Genomic DNA, 18,806 nt, shown 5'->3' with positions numbered 1-18,806 from the left:
CATGTTAGGTCCAAGCATGTTTCTTTTTCTTTGACTTGCCTATTAATGTTTTTTGTAGATGTTTTTATTAGATTAATCATCCCTTTCTTATCGGTTTCTAAGAGTTCTTTGTATACTGAGAAAATTAGCTCTAGGTCTGCCATATGTGTCTTCCCATTTGACGGGAGCAAAGTTGTTTATGGTAGATCAGACAGATGATTTAGATTTTTCCTTATATAATTTTCTTAAATCTCTTAATTATAAGTTTTAGATAGCTTTTTTTAAGCTTATTCTAGGGCCAGTTTATCTATCTCCTTCCTTACCCATTGCTCATGATGTTACCCCCTTCTTTTCCATTTACCCAATCTTTCAAATCTTGACATGCGGTAAAAGCAGTATGTAATACTATGTAATGACTAAGAGCGCTAGTTCTGAAACTAAATCATCTCCATTTAAATCTTAGCTCTTGGTTTATTTTCTGTTTGATCTTGGACAAGTAGCTTAGACTCTTATTGTCTAGTTTTCACATCTGAAACAATGAAGATATAATGACAATATCTTCCCCCGGGCATTTGTTAAATTAATGTATGTACAGCACTGAGGAAGAACCCTGGTGATGCAATGATTAAGTACACAGCTGCTAACCGAAAGGCTGGTTGTTGGAATCTATGAGCCACCCCACAGGCGAAAAGACCTGGTGATCTGCACCCCTAAAAATTTCAGCGTTGGAAAACCTATGCGGCAGTTCTACTTTATCCTATAGGGTCACTATGAGTTGCAATTGACTTGACGGCACACAAAACAACAACAGCTCAGAGGAGGATGTCAGGCCCACAGTAAATGCTTAGCTAGTATTATCTATTATTATTACCATCATCAAATTGTCCTTATCACCCACTATGAAGGTTTCCCTTCTGGTGGTGTGGAGAAAGAAAACATTAAGACTTATAACTTTTGTTTATTTTTATCTAAAATAAGAACAAATTTCACTAAAATTTAATTAAATAGATTGGCAGTAATGTTGTTGTTGTTAGGTGCCATCAAGTCAGTCCTAACTCATTAGCAACGCTATGTACAACAGAACAAAACAATGCCCTGTAATGCATCACCCTCACAATGGTTGTTACGTTTGAGCCCACTGTTGCAGCCACTGTGTCAGTCCACCTCATTGAGGGTCTTTCTCTTTTTTGCTGATCCTCTACCAAGCATGATGTTCTTCTCCAGAGATTGGTCCCTCCTGGAAACATGTCCAAAGTACTTGAGATGAAGTCTTGACATCCTAGCTTCCAAGGAGCACTTTGGGTGTATTACTTCCAAGACAGATTTGTTTGTTCTTTTGGCAGCCCACGGTATATTCAATATTCTTCACCAACGCCATAATTCAAAGGCATCAATTCTTCTTCTGTCTTCCTTGTTCACTGTCCAGCTTTCATGCATATGAGGTGACTGAAAATATCATGGCCTGGGCCAGGCACACCTTAGTCCTAAAAGTAACATCTTTGCTTTTTAACACATTAAAGAGATCTTTTGCAGCAGATGTCCCCAGTGCAATACATTGTTTGATTTCCTAACTGCTGCTTCCACGGGCGTTGATTGTGGATCCAAGTAAAATGAAATCCTTGACAATTTCAATCTGTTCTCCATTTATCATCATGTTGATTACTGGCCCAGTTTGAGGATTTCTGTTTTCTTTACGTTGAGGTGTAATCCATATTGAAGGCTATAGTCTTTGATCTTCATCAGTAAGTGCTTCAAGTTCTCTTCCCTTTCAGCAAGCAAGGCTGTGTCATCTGCATATTGCAGACTGTTAATAAGTCTTCACAGATCCCAATGCTACATTCTTCTTCATATAATCCAGCTTCTTAGCTATCAGCTGAGCACACAGGCTGAATAAATATGGTGAAAGGATACAGCATGACGCACACTTGTCTTGATTTTAAACCACATGGTATCCCCTTGCTCTGTTTGAACAACTGCCTCCTGGTCTATGTACAGGTTCCTCATGAGCCCAATTAAATGTTCTGGAAGTCCCATCCTTCACAATGTTATCCATAATTTGTCATGATCCACACAGTCGAATGCCTTTGCATAGTCAATAAAGCACACATAAACATCTTTCTGGTATTCTCTATTTTCAGCCAGGATCCATCTGATATCAGCAATGATATCCCTTGTTCCACATCTTCTTCTGACTCTGGTTTAAATTTCTGGTACTTCCCTGTCAATGTACCGCCACAACTGCTTTTGAGTAACCTTCAACAAAATTTTACGTGTGTGTGATATTAATGATATTGTTCGATAATTTTTGCATTTGGTTGGATCACCTTTCTTTGGAATGGGCACAAATATGGAGCTCTTCCAATCAGGTAGCGAGGTGGCTGTCTTCCAAATTTCTTGGCATAGACGAGTGAGCACCTCCAATGCTACATCTGGGTTGTTGAAATTTCTCACCTGGTATTTTGTCAATTCCTAGAGCCTTGTTTTTCACCAACGCCTTCAGTGTAGCCGGACTTCTTTCTTCAATACCATTAGTTCTTGATAACATGCTACCTCCCGAAATGGTGAATGTCAACCAATTCTTTTTGGTACAGTGACTCTGTGCATTCCCTCCATCCTTTTTTGATGCTTCCTTCAAAACTGCAACTCAAGTCTTGAATATTTTCTTCAATTCTTTCAGCTTGAGAAATACAGAGTATGTTCTTTCCTTTTGGTTTTATAACTCCAGGACTTTGCACATTTCATTATAATATTTTTCTTTGTCTTTTTGACTTCCCCTTCGAAAACTTCTGTTCAGCTCTTTTACTTCATCCTCTCTTCCATTCACTTTAGCTACTCCACGTTCAAAAGCAAGTTTCAGAGTCTTTTCCAACTTCCAGTTAGGTCTTTTCTTTCTTTCCTGTCTTTTTAGTGACTTTTTGGTTCTTCATCTTTCATGTCCTTGATGTTATCCCACAACTCCTCTGGTCTTTGGCCATGAATGTTTAATGCGTCAAATCTACTTTTCAGATGGTCTCCAAATTCAGATGGGATATACTCAAGGTCGTATTTGGGCTCTGAAGAATCGTTTTAATTTTCGTCAGCTTCAACTTAAACTTGCATTATGAGCAATTGATGGTCTGTTCCACAGTTGGTCTCTGGCCTTGTTCTGACAGATGATATTGAGCTTTTCCATCATCTCTTTCCACAGATGTAGTCAATTTGATGCCTGTGTATTCCATCTGGCGAGGTCCACGTGTATAGCCACTATCTATGTTGTTGAAAAAAGGTATTTGCAATGAAGAAGTCATTGGTCTTGCAACATTCTGTCCTGCAATCCCTGGCATTGTTTCTATCACCAAGGTCATATTTTCCAACTACCAAACTTTCTTCTGTGTTTCCAACTTTCACATTCCAGTCATCGGTAATTATCAATGCATCTTGACTGTACACTTGATCAATTTTAGACTGCAGAAGTTGGTAAAAACCTTGAATTTCCTCATCTTTGGCCTCAGTGGCTGGTGTGCAAATTTGAATAATAGCATGGATATTATCCTATCACTGGCAGCATTTAAAATGGCCAATATCCATTTCGGTTAATGCCTAGGATATCAATATTTATGCATTCCACTTCATTTTTAAAGGCTTCCAATTTTCCTAGATGCAAGCTTTGTACATTCCACATTCCAATTATTAATGGATGTTTGCAGCTGTTTCTTCTCATTTTGAGTCTTGTCATGTCAGCAAATAAAAGTTCTGAAAGCCTGACTTCAACTATGTCATTAAGGTTGACTCTACTTTGAGGAAGGAGCTCTTCTCAGTCATATTTTGATTGCTTTCCAACCTGAGGGGTTCAGGTTCCGGCACTATCTCAGACTATGTTCCGCTGCTATTCATAAAATTTTCACTGGTCATATTTTCAGAAGTAGACTGCCAGGTTCTTCTTCCTAGTCTGTCTTACTCTAGAAGCGCCACTGAAACCTGTCTGCCACAGGTAACCCTGCTGGTATTTGAAATACTGTTGGCCAAGCTTGCGGTATCACAGCAACACACAAGCTACCACAGTATTACAATCTGAAAGATGCATTGTGGTTGGCAGTAGTATAAAAAGAAAAAAAACAAACCCATTGCCGTTCAGTTGATTCCAACTCATAGCAACCATATAGGGCAGAGTAGAACTGCCCCGTAAGTTTTCCAAGGAGTGGCTGTGGACTCAAACTGCTGAATTTTTGGTTAGCAGCTGTAGCTCTTAACCACTGTGCATCAGGTTCCAGTAGTAGTATAGATATGCAATTTATAAGTAAATATAAATATTAGGGCAAATGACTCAATTTTTTAAATAGTTAAACATTCTACCTTTTTAAAATACACAAAGTATGGATATATATACTTAAGTGTATAATATTTTCTTATTTAAAACTGCACCCTTATGTATCCGTCTTCCTTCCTTGGTTTATTTTTTTTCATGTAGCATTTATCACTAAGAACTAATTTATCTATTTTGCTTATTGTCATCTCTTTCATCAAATGCAAACTCCACAAGGGCAGGAATTTCTGTCAGCTTTTTAATTGCTGAATCTAAAGCAGTGTCATGAGCAGTGCCTGCTGCATAACTAAAAAAATTTTATAGTAGGTACAAATTAAATATTGTTTAAATGAATGAATGAATACAAATGTGTGCTGCACTAACCATTCTCTATCTTACTATCATTTACATAATTTGCCACTGAACTGATTTAGTAATCTTATTTTACCAGCTAGCTTACAGTAACCAGAGCTTAGAATTTTATCCTGACCAGAACTAAATCCATATACTCATTCTTTCAAACTGTCAGCATACTGTGAGTGTTATAACTGTGGTCAGAAAAACATATTTAATTTTATTCTACTTATGACATATACCAAATAAATACATCAATCTTCTATACCTTGAGATATAACATAAAGCTGAATTCAAAATACCACAAAGAGGGGTACGAAGTAACTAAAACTTGTTAAACTTTTACAGAGTGGAAGGTCTGGACTAAGAATTTTATACGTAGCATTTCGAGAATGGGCTGGTAAGTATGTTCTTACATATAACCAACTTAAAACAACAACAACCAACAACAGTAAAGAACTGACATTATATAACAACCATAACAGGGAGATGCTGAGTTCCATTACGAAATAAAATGTCCAACAAGCACCCATGGAGATCAAACAGGGTAGGCAAGAAGTTTATAATCTTAAGTAACACTATGGCAATCAGGTAGGTTTGAACTGTTCTTAAAAGGCAGAGAAGTTTTTGCTCAGTAGCGTTGTTAAGTATGGAGCACTGGTGGTGCAGTGGTTAAAAGCGCTTGGCTGCTAACCAAACGGGCGGCGGTTCAAATCCACAAACTCTCTGCAGGAGAAAGATGTGGCAGTCTGCTTCTGCAAAGATTACAGCCGTGGAAACCTTACAGGGCAGCTCTACTCTGTCCTATAGGGTCACTATGAATTGGAATCGACTCAATGGCAGCGGGTAACCTTATAAGTTGCCTGAGCTTCTTTTCTAAACTTACGAAAAAAAAACCATTGCCGTCAAGTTGATTTCAACTTATAGCAACCCTACATGGTTCTAAACTTAGGGAATAAAATATATGGATTAAAAAAGGAGAATCAACTTTAAAGTTATGACAATTGGCCTGCTACTATGATTTTCTTTTTACATAATAATATGAAATCCAGCTGTCCAATCCATCAATAAATGTCTTTATTTTCTTCTTCTATTTTTCCTATTTTATGTGCTACTTCTTTAAAATTGTCTAAGTGACTGATTACTTTACTAGATGAACACCCAACCTATGAACCTCCACAGGTTATATATTTTTTCATTATAATGTCCTAAACTTTGAACTGTAAATATTAGTGAAATTTACTTAAACTAATATTTAACTAGAAGAAATTAGTCATAAATAAAATTATAAAATAAAGTTAAATATTTTAACACTAAAACCCTGTTGCCACTGAGTTGACTCCAACTCATGGCTACCCTGGGTGTGTCAAAGTAGAACTGTTCTCCTTAGGAGTTTCTATTGTTCAGAAATAGATTATCAGGCCATTCTTCCCAGGCATCTCTCAAATCTCCAGTTTTTTGGTTAGTAGCCTAGTGTGTTAATGGTTTGCACTACCCACGGATTTCTTTAACACTGTTGTTGTTAGTTGCAGGTGAGTCAATTCCAATTCATGGTGACCCCATGTATGCAGAGAGTAACTGCTCCATATAGTTTTCTCAAGGCCATGAGATTTTGGAAGGAGATTGCCAGGCCTGTCTTCTGAGGTGCCTTTGGGTGGGTTCGAACCACGAACCTTTGGGCTAGTGGTCAAGTGCTTAACCGTTTTCACCATCCAGGGTCTATATTTTTTATGCTAGAAAGTAAAAATTATAAAACTATAAACTTATAAAACTTTCTGTTGGTACCTGGAAACCATTACCAGTTGATACATAAATTATAGAAGTGGGTAATCAATTTTTTTAAAAGTAAAAGATAACTTTTTTGATTTTATAATAAGATCTAGATGCAATATAATTCTTACTCCCTTATGTTAAGCAGAATTTAAGCAGAATCTCCTTTAATGATACTTGGTATTCACCAAGCTCCTTATCTTTGAATTAGCCATGTTAGAGAGGTGTGAGTTTAGGAGTTTTAGAATTTTGACTGGAATTTTTAAGAGGCTAGACAGTTCAGGGGGTGTATATATTCCCTGTTTCTGACTGACCACCCCATCCTGGCCTTAAGAAAAGGTTTAACTGAAGTTGTGCTTCCATATGAACATTCTTTACTTAAAGGAGCCACCTCTACTCAAAAACCCATTTGGGTAACAAATCTGCTTAACTCAGTTCCACAATAGTATCCATTCATTCTATGAAGTATTTTTTGAGCACCTGTGCCCCTGGGAATAAAACAATGCTCTAGTCTAGACAGACACAATGTGATAAGTGCTATGAAGCCAAGAAAATGAGGCAGGGTGACGGACTGACTCTGAAGGCGTGGCTAGAGAAGTTGCTGTAAGATAAGAGTGGTCCAGGAAGACCCCTGAAGCAAACACAGATGAGCTAGGACAGCATGAAGAGAGGCCGCCATTCAAAGATCCGGGGGGTGGCAGAAAAGATGTACATTTCAGATAGTAGGAATAATCATCGCAAAGACCTCATGTCAGAAATGAGCTTGGTGTATCTGAGGAACTAAAGGCCAGTGCGGCTAAACACAGCAAGGTGAAATGTGTGTGTGTGTGTATATATATGAACAAAAAATCAATAGCCGTCGAGTTGATTCCGACTCATAGCAACCCTATAGGACAGAGCAGTGCTGCCCTATATGGTTTCCAAGGAACAGCTGGTGGATTCAAACTGCTGACCTTTTGGTTAGCAACTGAGCTCTTAACCACAGAGATATAATCGTAAATTTTGTAAACATATTCTGTTACCTACTAGGATCTCTAGAACGTCTCTACTTTTTTTCATACCCACAATTACTTTAGTTTTGGTTCTAATCATCTGCAGCTTATATTACTGCAACATTTGTACACGTTGTTGACTGACTTGGATAGATTACTGCTAGCTGCCATTGAGTTGGCCCCTGACTATTGGCAACCCATGCGCAAGGGGATCAGATTGTGGTAACCCACAGGGTTTTCACTGGATGAGTTTCACAAGTAGATGCCAGGCTTTTCTTCCAAGTCCATCTTAGTTTGGAAGCTCTGCTGAAACCTGTTCAGCATCATAACAACATGCAAGCCTTCACTGACAGACGAGTGGTGGCTAAGCACGAGGTACTCTGGTGGGGAATCAAACTCGGGTCTCCTGCATGGAAGCCGAGAATTCTACCCCTAAAACACCACTGCCCTCATTTTCTGTTTGCCTGTCCCTTAAAATTCATTCAGTTGTTATCTCCTAAGAAAAAACCTTTCTTGACCCTTCCATCCTGACTGTGTTGGGTGTCCTTCCTCTGTGTTCCTAAGCACCCTCTACATTCCTTTACACAGCTCTTACCACACTGAATTGTCATTGTTTATCTACTTCCCCTTTGTATCGTGAGCTTCTTCAGAATACAGCATGTATATTTTATCTCGGCACCTCTACACACTTGCAAGGTACTCCCAAAAGCGTCTGTTAAATATACACTTTAAATATCCTCAAACTTAGAGCCTAACTGCTTATTGGCATTAAACTTACTGAATCTGCAATGTTGGAGAAGGCGCCCCAGGCGATTCCAGCACAAGACCAGATTTGGAGAACATTGCCTAAAGTAGTTTGAAATCTAACTGTTGTGCTATTCTGATACTCTGTCAGCATGTTTAGCACACCTACCTATATTTCTCACTGTTGCTGTTGTTAGGTGCCGTCGAGTCGACGCCTACTTATAGCCACCCTATGTACAACAGAAGGAAACACTGCCAGGTCCTGCGCCATCCTCACAATTGTTATGTTTGAGCCCATTGCTGCAGCTCATTAGCTCTACACATTTTAAGAATTTTGATTTAAACTCTAAATAGGCAATCTCATGTGCCATTAATTGTGTATACTACTAATCGTTTGTATTGCTAATCTTACCATCAAACCATCTAACAATTTGTTTCCAAATGCAGTATATGATTCTATTTCAGAGGGAACACTTAATAACTACAAATTTACTGAGCAAAATTGTACCTTAACTCTTGAAAGCTACTTGACAACTAATTCCTTTAACTTTTAATTATTTCTCTCATGTCTGTCTTCATCACGAGAAAGGATCCTTGAGACCACCACTCTAATATCAGTGCTTAACACTAAGTCCAGACACATATTTATTAATGAATTAATAATGACTGATTTTTATGAAACTCTATATCAAATTTCTAAGATTCTTAGTTTAAATTATAAATGTAAACAATTGTTATCTAATACGAATATTCTAATGGAAATGCAATTACAATATTATATTTGGTATCAAGTTGTCTATAATTCACATAAAATAAAAGTTGAAAGTTTATAATAGGTTGATCTGTATACACGGTTAGAGTGAAAAACAAACTGTGAAACACTCAAAATACAATGAGTTCCTTCTAAGTATTTTTAGCTATTAAATAAAAAGAAATAATCAAAAATGAAGGTCTTAAATAAAAAAATTTAAACACTAAGAGTTAAATTAAAAGTAGTCTTCTAATCCTATAATATTACCATCTAGATCAGTGCTTTTCAAACTTTCTGTGGTCAAGAACCATATTTTCAAATTTTCAATTCGTTGCAGACCAATGCTTTTATAAAGCTCACTGAGTGTGCAATGTTGTGACCATGTCAAACAGTATCAAAGCTTGTACACTCTTGCTTTTGCTCTTGATTTTCAGACTCATCTGTCTCAAACCAGACAGTAGATGAATGCTTCATAGACCACACTTGGAGAGCACTAATCTAGAAGACAACAAGTTGAGCCTTCTAAAGATTCTACTTGACTTACACTATCACTTTTGGGGGAAATGTGAGGATGTCTTTGAGGATCTCACCACCAGATCCCATATACCCTCATACTCTGTGGTGTTCAACCTGAAGCCACATAACTCTTTACCTGGGCAAATCTGGGTAGAAAGGCTGACTGGTCCCGAGAACTACTCTTTGACAAATACAGAGAACTACTACTTAGTTAGGACAAGTTTTCTTCAGGGACCTTTTTGAGCTGAATGAGGAAATAACAGGACAGCATATGAATAAATCATTACGATAATGAAGTAAAGAGCCCAGGCTTTGGAGGCAGACATCTGTGTTCAAATCCTAGCTCTACTACTTTGTATCTATAGAAACTAACCAACTTTATCTATCTAATACTTTCTTCCCAAATTATTTCCTTTTCAGTCTATTCAGTTCCAAAGGCTTCTTTTCTGCCATTAATCACAAGGTCTCCCGAACCCCAAAATTTGTGTCTTATTCTTCATGATGACACATAATTGCTTTTTTTTTTTAACCTACTGCTGAATTCGCTGAATACATATTCTAAAGCAGTATTTCCCACAGGGAATCCACTCAATTCTTTTTGTTTCTTTTAATGTCCTACTCCTTGGTTTGTGTTTGCAAGGATACTAATAAAGTACTATCACAAATTAATCCTTCCTACCACACAAATCTGATCTTCCTTCTGTTATCACTCTATCAATCAATGTTTTATGTAGCACAGGGCAATACTTACTTACCCTGTCCTATAAACACTTATTTCTTGGCTTCAAGGACAATATTATCCTGGTTTTCCTAATTTTTTGCCTGCTTAGAATCTCCTCGCCATCCTTCTTACCTCCTTACTTTGGTACCTTTCATGATAAAACATCAGTGCCTGGAGCCTTGGCTCTAACTGATTCTGAGCTGGCAAGGAACAATTCTGTATGTGGTCCTTTTACTTATACACAAGCAAGATGACTTCCATTTTAGTAATTATCGCTGACTAAATACATATCAAAGGCTCAATACATGTCAACCTTTAAAAAAAAGTTAACAAGAAAAACTTGCCAATGATATTAAAATGTATTTGTAAAGACTTAATAAAATATGGAAACCCTGGTGGTGTAGTGGTTAAGTGCTACAGCTGCTAACCAAAAGGTCGGCAGTTCAAATCCACCAGATGATCTTTGGAAACCCTTATGGGGCAGTTCTAACCTGTCCTATAGGGTCGCTATGAGTCAGAATCGACTTGGTGGCAACTGGTTTGGTTTTTTTGTTTTTAATAAAATACGTGAGCATATAGTCAGTTTTAACTTAGTAATGAATTGAAAATTATATAGAGAAGAGCTTAAAAATAGGGGATGGAGGTACTGGAAACCTTAGCACTTTAAACTAACAGAAGCCATGAATAAAACTCAGTCTTGGGTATGTACCTGTATAGCTACTAAATAAGGTGTTCTAACATCAGCAGATCGAGTTATCAACCTAGGAGTCACAGTTTCATAGTGATGTAGAATTACAGCACAAGGCTACAGTAGTCCCATTTCCCAAAAAAAGTGATTAAAAACAAAAAAAAGCAGGTCTGAAGTTAGACTAGATGGTTGGTAACCTCACTACTGGCTATTTTCTGTATTTGACCATTTGCTGCACACAGGGTTATTCTCTAGTTTATTATATATTGTAGACAGAGATCATCACAATAGTGTTAAGGAAATTCAAATCAAATGTTATCTTAATATGAAGAAAACAAATGATATTTTAAGATTGAAACCTTTTGAACTACTTGGTAAAAGTAACACGAAAATAGAGGTTATCTGATGAGGCATTTTAAATTTTAAGAGTCCATGGACTCAAAGAGATCTTCTCCTATTAGGTGCAAATGAATATAAATCTGCCCATGAATTCTTCCTGAACAGGTATAAGACCAAGTGCCATGAACACAAAGGGATCCCAAAAAATCTAAACCTAGACTTTATGAAATTAGAATTAAATGTGGAACATGAGAGTGATCTACAAGGCTCTCCAGCCTCTGAGTAACTGGGGTGATTTGCATTAAGTTATCCAGATTGTTATAGGCAACTAACAACAACAGAGGCACAGAAGGATCTCCTAACTCTCAGTTAACATTAGTGTGATTATACTGAATATAACAATGCTGAATTTAAGAATACAATCTGATAGACTAGCAAATTTAACAGAAGATTCACTTCTTGATACACTGAGGGACTTGGGAGTCATTAAGGACAGCCCCATGTTATCTGAGAATCCTGTGTACTGATTTTGAGAGCTAAAGCTCTGGAGTCAACACAGGTTCAAATTCCAGCTCTGACACTTCTTGGGGCAAGTTACTCAAGACTCAATATCTATACCTCTAAGTGGAGATGATAACAGTGCCCATTTCACAGTGCTGTTATGAGGGTCATGAAAGAAAATGCATCTAAACTGCACAGCAGAGTGCTGGCAAATAACAAATGTTCATTTATTTTACCTACTAATTTCATTCTTTTCAGTGTTGAGTTCAAGACTGCAGTTTTGGCGGGTAATACAGAATAAATAGTTGTTAGGGCGATCTGTGGGTATGAGTATGATCATGAGGATTTGTGGTTGATGTGAACAGGGAGTAGTTTTTATTAAAAAGGAAGTGTAGTGTGGATAAGAGTACAAGTTAATTAAATATGAGCTCTGCCACTTATTACCTGTATGACCTCCAGTAAGTTACTTAACCTCTTTGTGCTTCAATTCCCTCATCTATAAAAAAGGATATTAATAACACCTGCATCTTAGGGGTGTTGTTATGGTTAAATAAATTAATATTTGTAAAAACACTCAAAATAGTATCTGGCACATGGTAAGCACAACATAAGTGTTAACAGCTGTAGTTATTAAAGAACAACCTACAGTTAAGGAAAATACCCAAGAGTGAGCCTGTGCTCTGGGAAAACAACAATCCTTGTGGTTAGGGAACTTCATTTTTGGGCTTCAGACAGTTAGGATTCTATTTGGAACCAGGCTCTGGAAGCAGGGAGGGAAACTCAGTGGTAACAAGTTTGCGAGTAATACTAAAATAGCCTTTTAGATATTTTCAGAACCAGCATACCTCAAATGTACTCTAGGTTTTTATTATAGTCTGTGTTTTTTCACATTTTTATGTAGGTAATCCATGAATGGCTTTTAGAACACAATACAAAATTAAAATGTACGAAATAATCTTACCTTCTAAATCACTTGAAAACAACTACAGTCTCCATGGAAGGAAACAAGCTAACACAAAACCCCAGCAACTTTTCCTTAAAGTTATCATAGGAGAATGTGTGTATGACAGGGGTCAGCAAATTGTGGCCCGCTGCCTGTTTTTGTACAGCCAACAGTTTGCTTGTTCAGTAAAAGCCTGCTTTGTGAAAGCAAAATAAGATACTATTTTAGATGTTTGTCAGAAGTTATCAAATACTGTTTTGAGACAAGTGGTATGTGAGATAACTGGTTTAGAAAGTACGTTCCAAGTGCGTTTTATATATTAGTTTAGTTAATCCTTATAACTCTATGAGGTAGACACTATTATTATTCCCATTTTACAAGTGAAAAAACTAGCGCAGAGAGCTTGGTAGATTTTCTCGAGATATCACAACGAGTGAACAGCTGAGGCAGATGGTTTTGTTCCAGAGACCACACTCTTAATTCCTCTGCTCATTAGCCACGGCACTTCACCTGGGTCACATTAGTTTCTCAAGGAAGTAACTTTAACAGAATTGACTTAACATTTAACTTTTTATTAAGATCTGGATACATAAAAAAATAGTTGTATATCTTTAATAAAACTGCTACTAAAATGTTATATTAATTACATTGTCACTGTTTATGTAAGGGAAAAATCTGGTCTCTCCTGATCTAATTTATTTTATTAGAAAATAAAAGCTATTTAACACCTTGATTCCATTTTTGTCAGAGTTTACTTGTACCTGAGTTAAACTATACAATTATCATCAACACACAGCTTTTCACAACCGAGCTTCCTATACGCCTGCCTATCTTCTTGGAGCCCTGGTGGCGCAGTGATTAAATATTCAGCGGGTAGCCAGAATGTCTGCAGTTTAATTCCACCAGATGCTCCTTGGAAACCTTATGGGGCAGTTCTACTCTGTCCTAGAGGGTTGCTATGAGTCGGAATCGACTCGATGGCAACGAGTTTATCTTTATGTTCCTCACATTCAGCAACACTATGCTAAGAGCCTGGACAATTAGAATTGAGACAGATATGTTTCATGCTCTCATGGAACTTATTTAATGGGCGAGACATGCATTAAACAAATAACTTCATTATTAATGACCAAGTATAAGTTCTCCAAAGGAAAAGCACAGCATGCCTTAAGGCTGTACTCTTGGGGGAGCTAATACAGTCAATGAGGTTAGGAATAAGAAATGTCACTTGACAATTATGCTAAGTTATAAGGGATGACAGGGAATCTATCTAGGAGGATTTCTAAGCAAAGAGAAGAAAATGTAGAAGATTCTTAGGAGGAAGGATAGCTCTTCTAATAAAATGTGGCCATTTGCCAACAGGAACTGACAGAATACCTTTCACTCGCACCTGTCCACGACACTTGCTGGGAACAGGAAAAACAGAAGGTGAAAGCTGCCTAGCTTACTTAATAGAGTGATGCTGTTCCAGGTGGAAGGAAGTAGTGCAGCAGTTCTCAATTTTGGCTTCACATTAGAACATGGGGAGCTATCTTAAAGAATGATCGTTCAAAAACAGCTGCAGCGGTATATCGACAGGGAACTGCCAGAAATTCAGGCCGGTTTCAGAAGAGGACGTGGAACCAGCGATATTATTGCTGATGTCAGATGGATCCTGGCTGAAAGCAGAAAATATCAGAAGGATATTTACCTGTGTTTTATTGACTATGCAAAGGCATTCGACTGTGTGGATCATAACAAACTATGGATAACACTACGAAGAATGGGAATTCCAGAACACTTAATTGTGCTCATGAGGAACCTTTACATAGATCAAGAGGCGGTTGTTCGGACAGAACAAGGGGATACTGATTGGCTTGAAGTCAGGAAAGGTGTGCGTCAGGGTTGTATTCTTTCGCCATACCTATTTAATCTGTATGCTGAACAAATAATCCGAGAAGCTGGACTATATGAAGAAGAACAGGGCATCAGGATTGGAGGAAGACTCAATAACACCCTGCATTATGCAGATGACACAACCTTGCTTGCTGAAAGCGAAGAGGGCTTGAAGCACTTACCAATGAAGATCAAAGACCACAGCCTTCAGTATGGATTACACCTCAACATAAAGAAAACAAAAATCCTCACAACTGGACCAATGAGCAACATCATGATAAACAGAGAAAAGATTGAAGTTGTCAAGGATTTCATTTTACTTGGATCCACAATCAACCGCCATGGAAGCAGCAGTCAAGAAATCAAAAGACGCATTGCATTGGGCAAATCTGCTGCAAAGGACCTCTTCAAAGTGTTGAAGAGCAAAGATATCACCTTGAAGACTAAGGTGCAACAGACCCAAGCCATGGTATTTTCAATCACATCATATGCATGTGAAAGCTGGACAATGAATAAGGAAGACCGAAGAAAAGTTGACGCCTTTGAATTGTGGTGTTGGTGAAGAATATTGAATACACCACGGACTGCCAAAAGAAAGAACAAATCTGTCTTGGAAGAAGTGCGGCCAGAATGCTCCTTAGAGGCAAGGATGGCGAGACTGTGTCTTACATACTTTGGACATGTTGTCAGGAGGAATCAGTCCCTGGAGAAGGACATCATGCTTGGCAGAGTACAGGGTCAGCGGAAAAGAGGAAGACCCTCAATGAGGTGGACTGACACAGTGGATGCAACAATGAGGTCAAGCATAACAATGATTGTAAGGATGGCGCAGGACTGGGCGGTGTTTCGTTCTGTTGTGCATAGTGTCGCTGTGAGTCGGAACCGACTCGATGGCACCTAACAACAATAATATCTTAAAGAAATGGGCCACAGAGAGACAAAGAAAGGACCTTGTTTAGAATACTAAATGCCCTATTCCAGGTGAAAAAGAAATTCAGAAACTGAAGGCAACTGTTAGAAAAGGGTGATCCTATGAACCTATTTAATAGTATCTGCAAATACTACAAAAGAGTTTTTTTTTTTTTTTTTCATTTCTGATCCTATGAAAGGAAAAGTATTGCTGCCATGTTGAAGAGACCGGGAACCAGTACATATAAACATTATACAGCAGATATTACTGGAGAAGTGGAGCATAGAAAAAAATTTTCCCTAGACTTTTGCCTTTGATATTAATCAGCATTTGTTAAAATGAGTAAATAAGAATTCAAAAGACAATTAGCAATATTAAATATTTAAACAACTTACGCTATATTAAAAACAGTTTGTTTTTTATTTCCTTCCTTTTAAAAAATTTATTTTTCTGTCACGCTTTTCCTATTTAAATTCCTTTTACACAGGACAAGTGAAACAATAAGAGTCAGTTGGTGATAGGTAATGAAAAGCAACGATTTATAGAGTTTATTATGTAGTAGGCACTGTGCAAAACGTCACAACACTTAATTTCATCTCACCACTTAATTTCTTACAACAAGGTTTTGACCTGTTACTACATCTATGTCATAGATGAGGGAGCTGAAGTACAGAGAAATCAATTCAATAGCATCCCTGGGTAGCGCAAATGGTTAAGTGTTTGACTACTAGCCAAATGGCTGGCAGTTCAAACCCACCAAGAGGCATCTCTGAAGACAGGCCTGGTGATCTGCTTCCAAAATGTCACAAGCTTGAAAATCTTACAGGGCAGGTCTACTCTGCACACATGGGGCCGCCATGAGTCAGAACTGACTCAATGGCAACTAACTACAACACATCTCCTAGAGTTCATTTCATCTACTGCCTGAACACTGTACATCTGCAAGTCCCAGATGGCTACAAGAGGATCAAGGAAAACAACAGCAATTTTACATTTCTTTAGCTTAGTGTCTTTTCTCAAAGGGCTGAGTTGAATTAGACTGGGAAATGAAGAAACTAAAAAGAGTGCCAATTCTCTTCTCCTGCCTGGAGGGAAGATGAGATGAGAGGGTGGAGGGGGTTAGAAGCTGGCGAAATGGACACGGAAAGAGAGAGTGGAGGGATAAAGCGGGCTGTCTCATTAGGGGGAGAGTTATTGGGAGTGTGTAGCAAGGTGTACATGGGTTTTTGTGTGAGAGACTGACTTGATTTGTAAACTTTCACTTAAAGCACAATAAAAATTATAAAAAAAAAAGAGTGCCAATTCTAAAAACCGCTATACCACTGCTTTCAAAGCTTAGTGTGCCTCAGTATCTCCTTTAAGTCTAGGTAAATCATAGATTGCTGGGCTCCACTCCCCAGAGTCTCTGCTTCAGTAAGGCCTGAAAATTTGCATTTCTAACTAGTTCTCAGCTAATGCTGCTGCTATAGGGACCACACTTTGAAAACCACTGTGCTATAGTACATAAATTCAAATTCATTCTCTGTAATTACACAGTTGTAGGAGGCCTGGTGGTGCAGTGGTTAATGTACTCGGCTACTAACCGAAAGGTTAGTGTTTAGAACCACCAGCTGCTCTACGGGAGAAAGATGCGGCAATTTGCTTCCATAAAGATTAGGGCCTTGGACACCCTATGGGGCAGTTCTACCCTGTCCCATAGGGTCGCTGTGAATAGGAATGAACTCAATGGCTGGTATGGATTTTTACAGAGTTGTACTAAAAAAAACTACACACTTTTCCTAGAAAATTAGAACATAAATAAAATGGTTCCTTTGGAAACCCTGATGGCATAGTGGTTAAGTGCTAACGCTGCTAACCAAAAGGTCAGCACGTGCTCCTTGGAAACTCTATGCGGCAGTTCTACTCTGTCCTACAGGGTCGCTATGAGTCAGAATCAACTCATTGGCAACAGGTTTGGTTTGGGTTTTTGGTTTGGTTCTTAAAGTAGAATTTTCAAAGTAATCACAATTTTTCCTTTATGATATTTTAAATATAACATGCGATATGAACAAAAATATACATAAGCTATATAAATTGCAAAAGCCATATAACTGTCATTTCTAACTCATATAAGTGGCATTAAATGTCTTCAAATACAACTGGCAAATGTCCCTTAATATTAAACTGCATTTATTTTTGTAATTGCCAAACACTGATGAGATTTAATTTTCTGAAGAATACATATAATGTCCAAAATTAAAATATATAAGTATATAGGTCACTTTTTAAATATTTTTTCTCCATCGTTTCTTCCACAATTTTCTCTAGTAAAGAAGCACTACTGTTACTGAAGACTAACCTAACAGACGCATTAAGTCTGACAACAGAAATACTTAACACTTGCCAAGATGTACAGTAAAACTACTGCAGAACAGGGAGAACATAGAATTATTTTACCCTATATTTACCAACCTCAGTTGTTCTGTTAAATAAGGAAAGCATAAAATTTAAGGCTGGGCTAAACCATTCTAAAATAGGCCTTCAAAAACTACCATAAAATAGTCTTCCATGCCATCCAAAAAATTATATACAATGAATACTGGCAACGAGTTAAAATCTTACCCAGATCTAGTCGTTTTGAATTCCACCTTGAGGATAGGTTTGCATGGTTCTGGCTTCTTCCCATCCTTTAACTGTTTTCCTAAAATATATTTCCTGCGTTAAATTCTAAAATTCTAAATTTTCTAAATTCTTACATTGATAGTTTACAAAATGAAAATGAAATCTACCAGGTAACATTTTTAAGTGATTTTGAAAGACATATTTAATACAAAAAAGGTATTTTTAAGATGATCGAACAAAATTACTGTTTGAGATTCAGTGTTAGTGCTGGAAAGCAAATAAAATAAATAATTTAGTAACATTTATGTAATAAAATTATAGTAAGATAAGTGATACATAGTCTTCCCAATGTTCTTAACTGCAGATAAGCAAAACAGGCTTTCCATTTGCTAAAAGGATTCAAGCTTTAAAATAAATAGGTTTGAAAAAAATCAAAGCTGCATTTTCATCCAAGTGTGACAGGTTGTCATGTTAGAAAATTCATTTATAATTTATTCACCTAAAGTAAAATCCATCAGTTTTGATGTCCAAAAGATTGCTAAACTTCTGTCTATAAAAGGTGTCAGGAAATCATTTTGTCAAAAAATTTTGATTATTTTAAAAAATGCTCATTTTTGTTACTTTTTATCTCTACATGTTTATTGTAGAAACTCACCCAGGAGCCTCTAGAGAAAACTCAGAAAAATATAATGAAAACAAAATATCTACTTTCCATTGCCTAGAGATTAATCATGCTCAATATTATATTTCTTCCAATTTTTTAAATATATTTAAATCTATATAGATAAGGTGATAGATAAGCTAAATACATATGTATATACATATTGTATATAACACAGC

General features: G+C 37.3%; 1 protein-coding gene across 8 annotated transcripts in view; it reads right to left on the bottom strand.

The window, feature by feature from the left end:
• The window catches only part of STXBP5 (syntaxin binding protein 5), a 205,630-nt gene that overhangs the window by 87,762 nt on the left and 99,062 nt on the right, over positions 1–18,806 (bottom strand). For all 8 annotated transcript variants that reach the window (XM_003404421.4, XM_064291914.1, XM_064291911.1 and 5 more), the window contains exon 9: positions 17,967–18,045. In XM_003404421.4, coding sequence (XP_003404469.1) covers positions 17,967–18,045 — 79 coding nt within the window. The remainder of the gene's footprint in view (positions 1–17,966; positions 18,046–18,806) is intronic.

Source organism: Loxodonta africana, chromosome 1 (genome assembly GCF_030014295.1).
Source record: "Loxodonta africana isolate mLoxAfr1 chromosome 1, mLoxAfr1.hap2, whole genome shotgun sequence".
Lineage (NCBI taxonomy): Eukaryota > Metazoa > Chordata > Mammalia > Proboscidea > Elephantidae > Loxodonta > Loxodonta africana.
The sequence above is the reverse complement of the archived record's forward strand: the minus strand, read 5'-3'. Positions and strand labels throughout refer to the sequence as shown.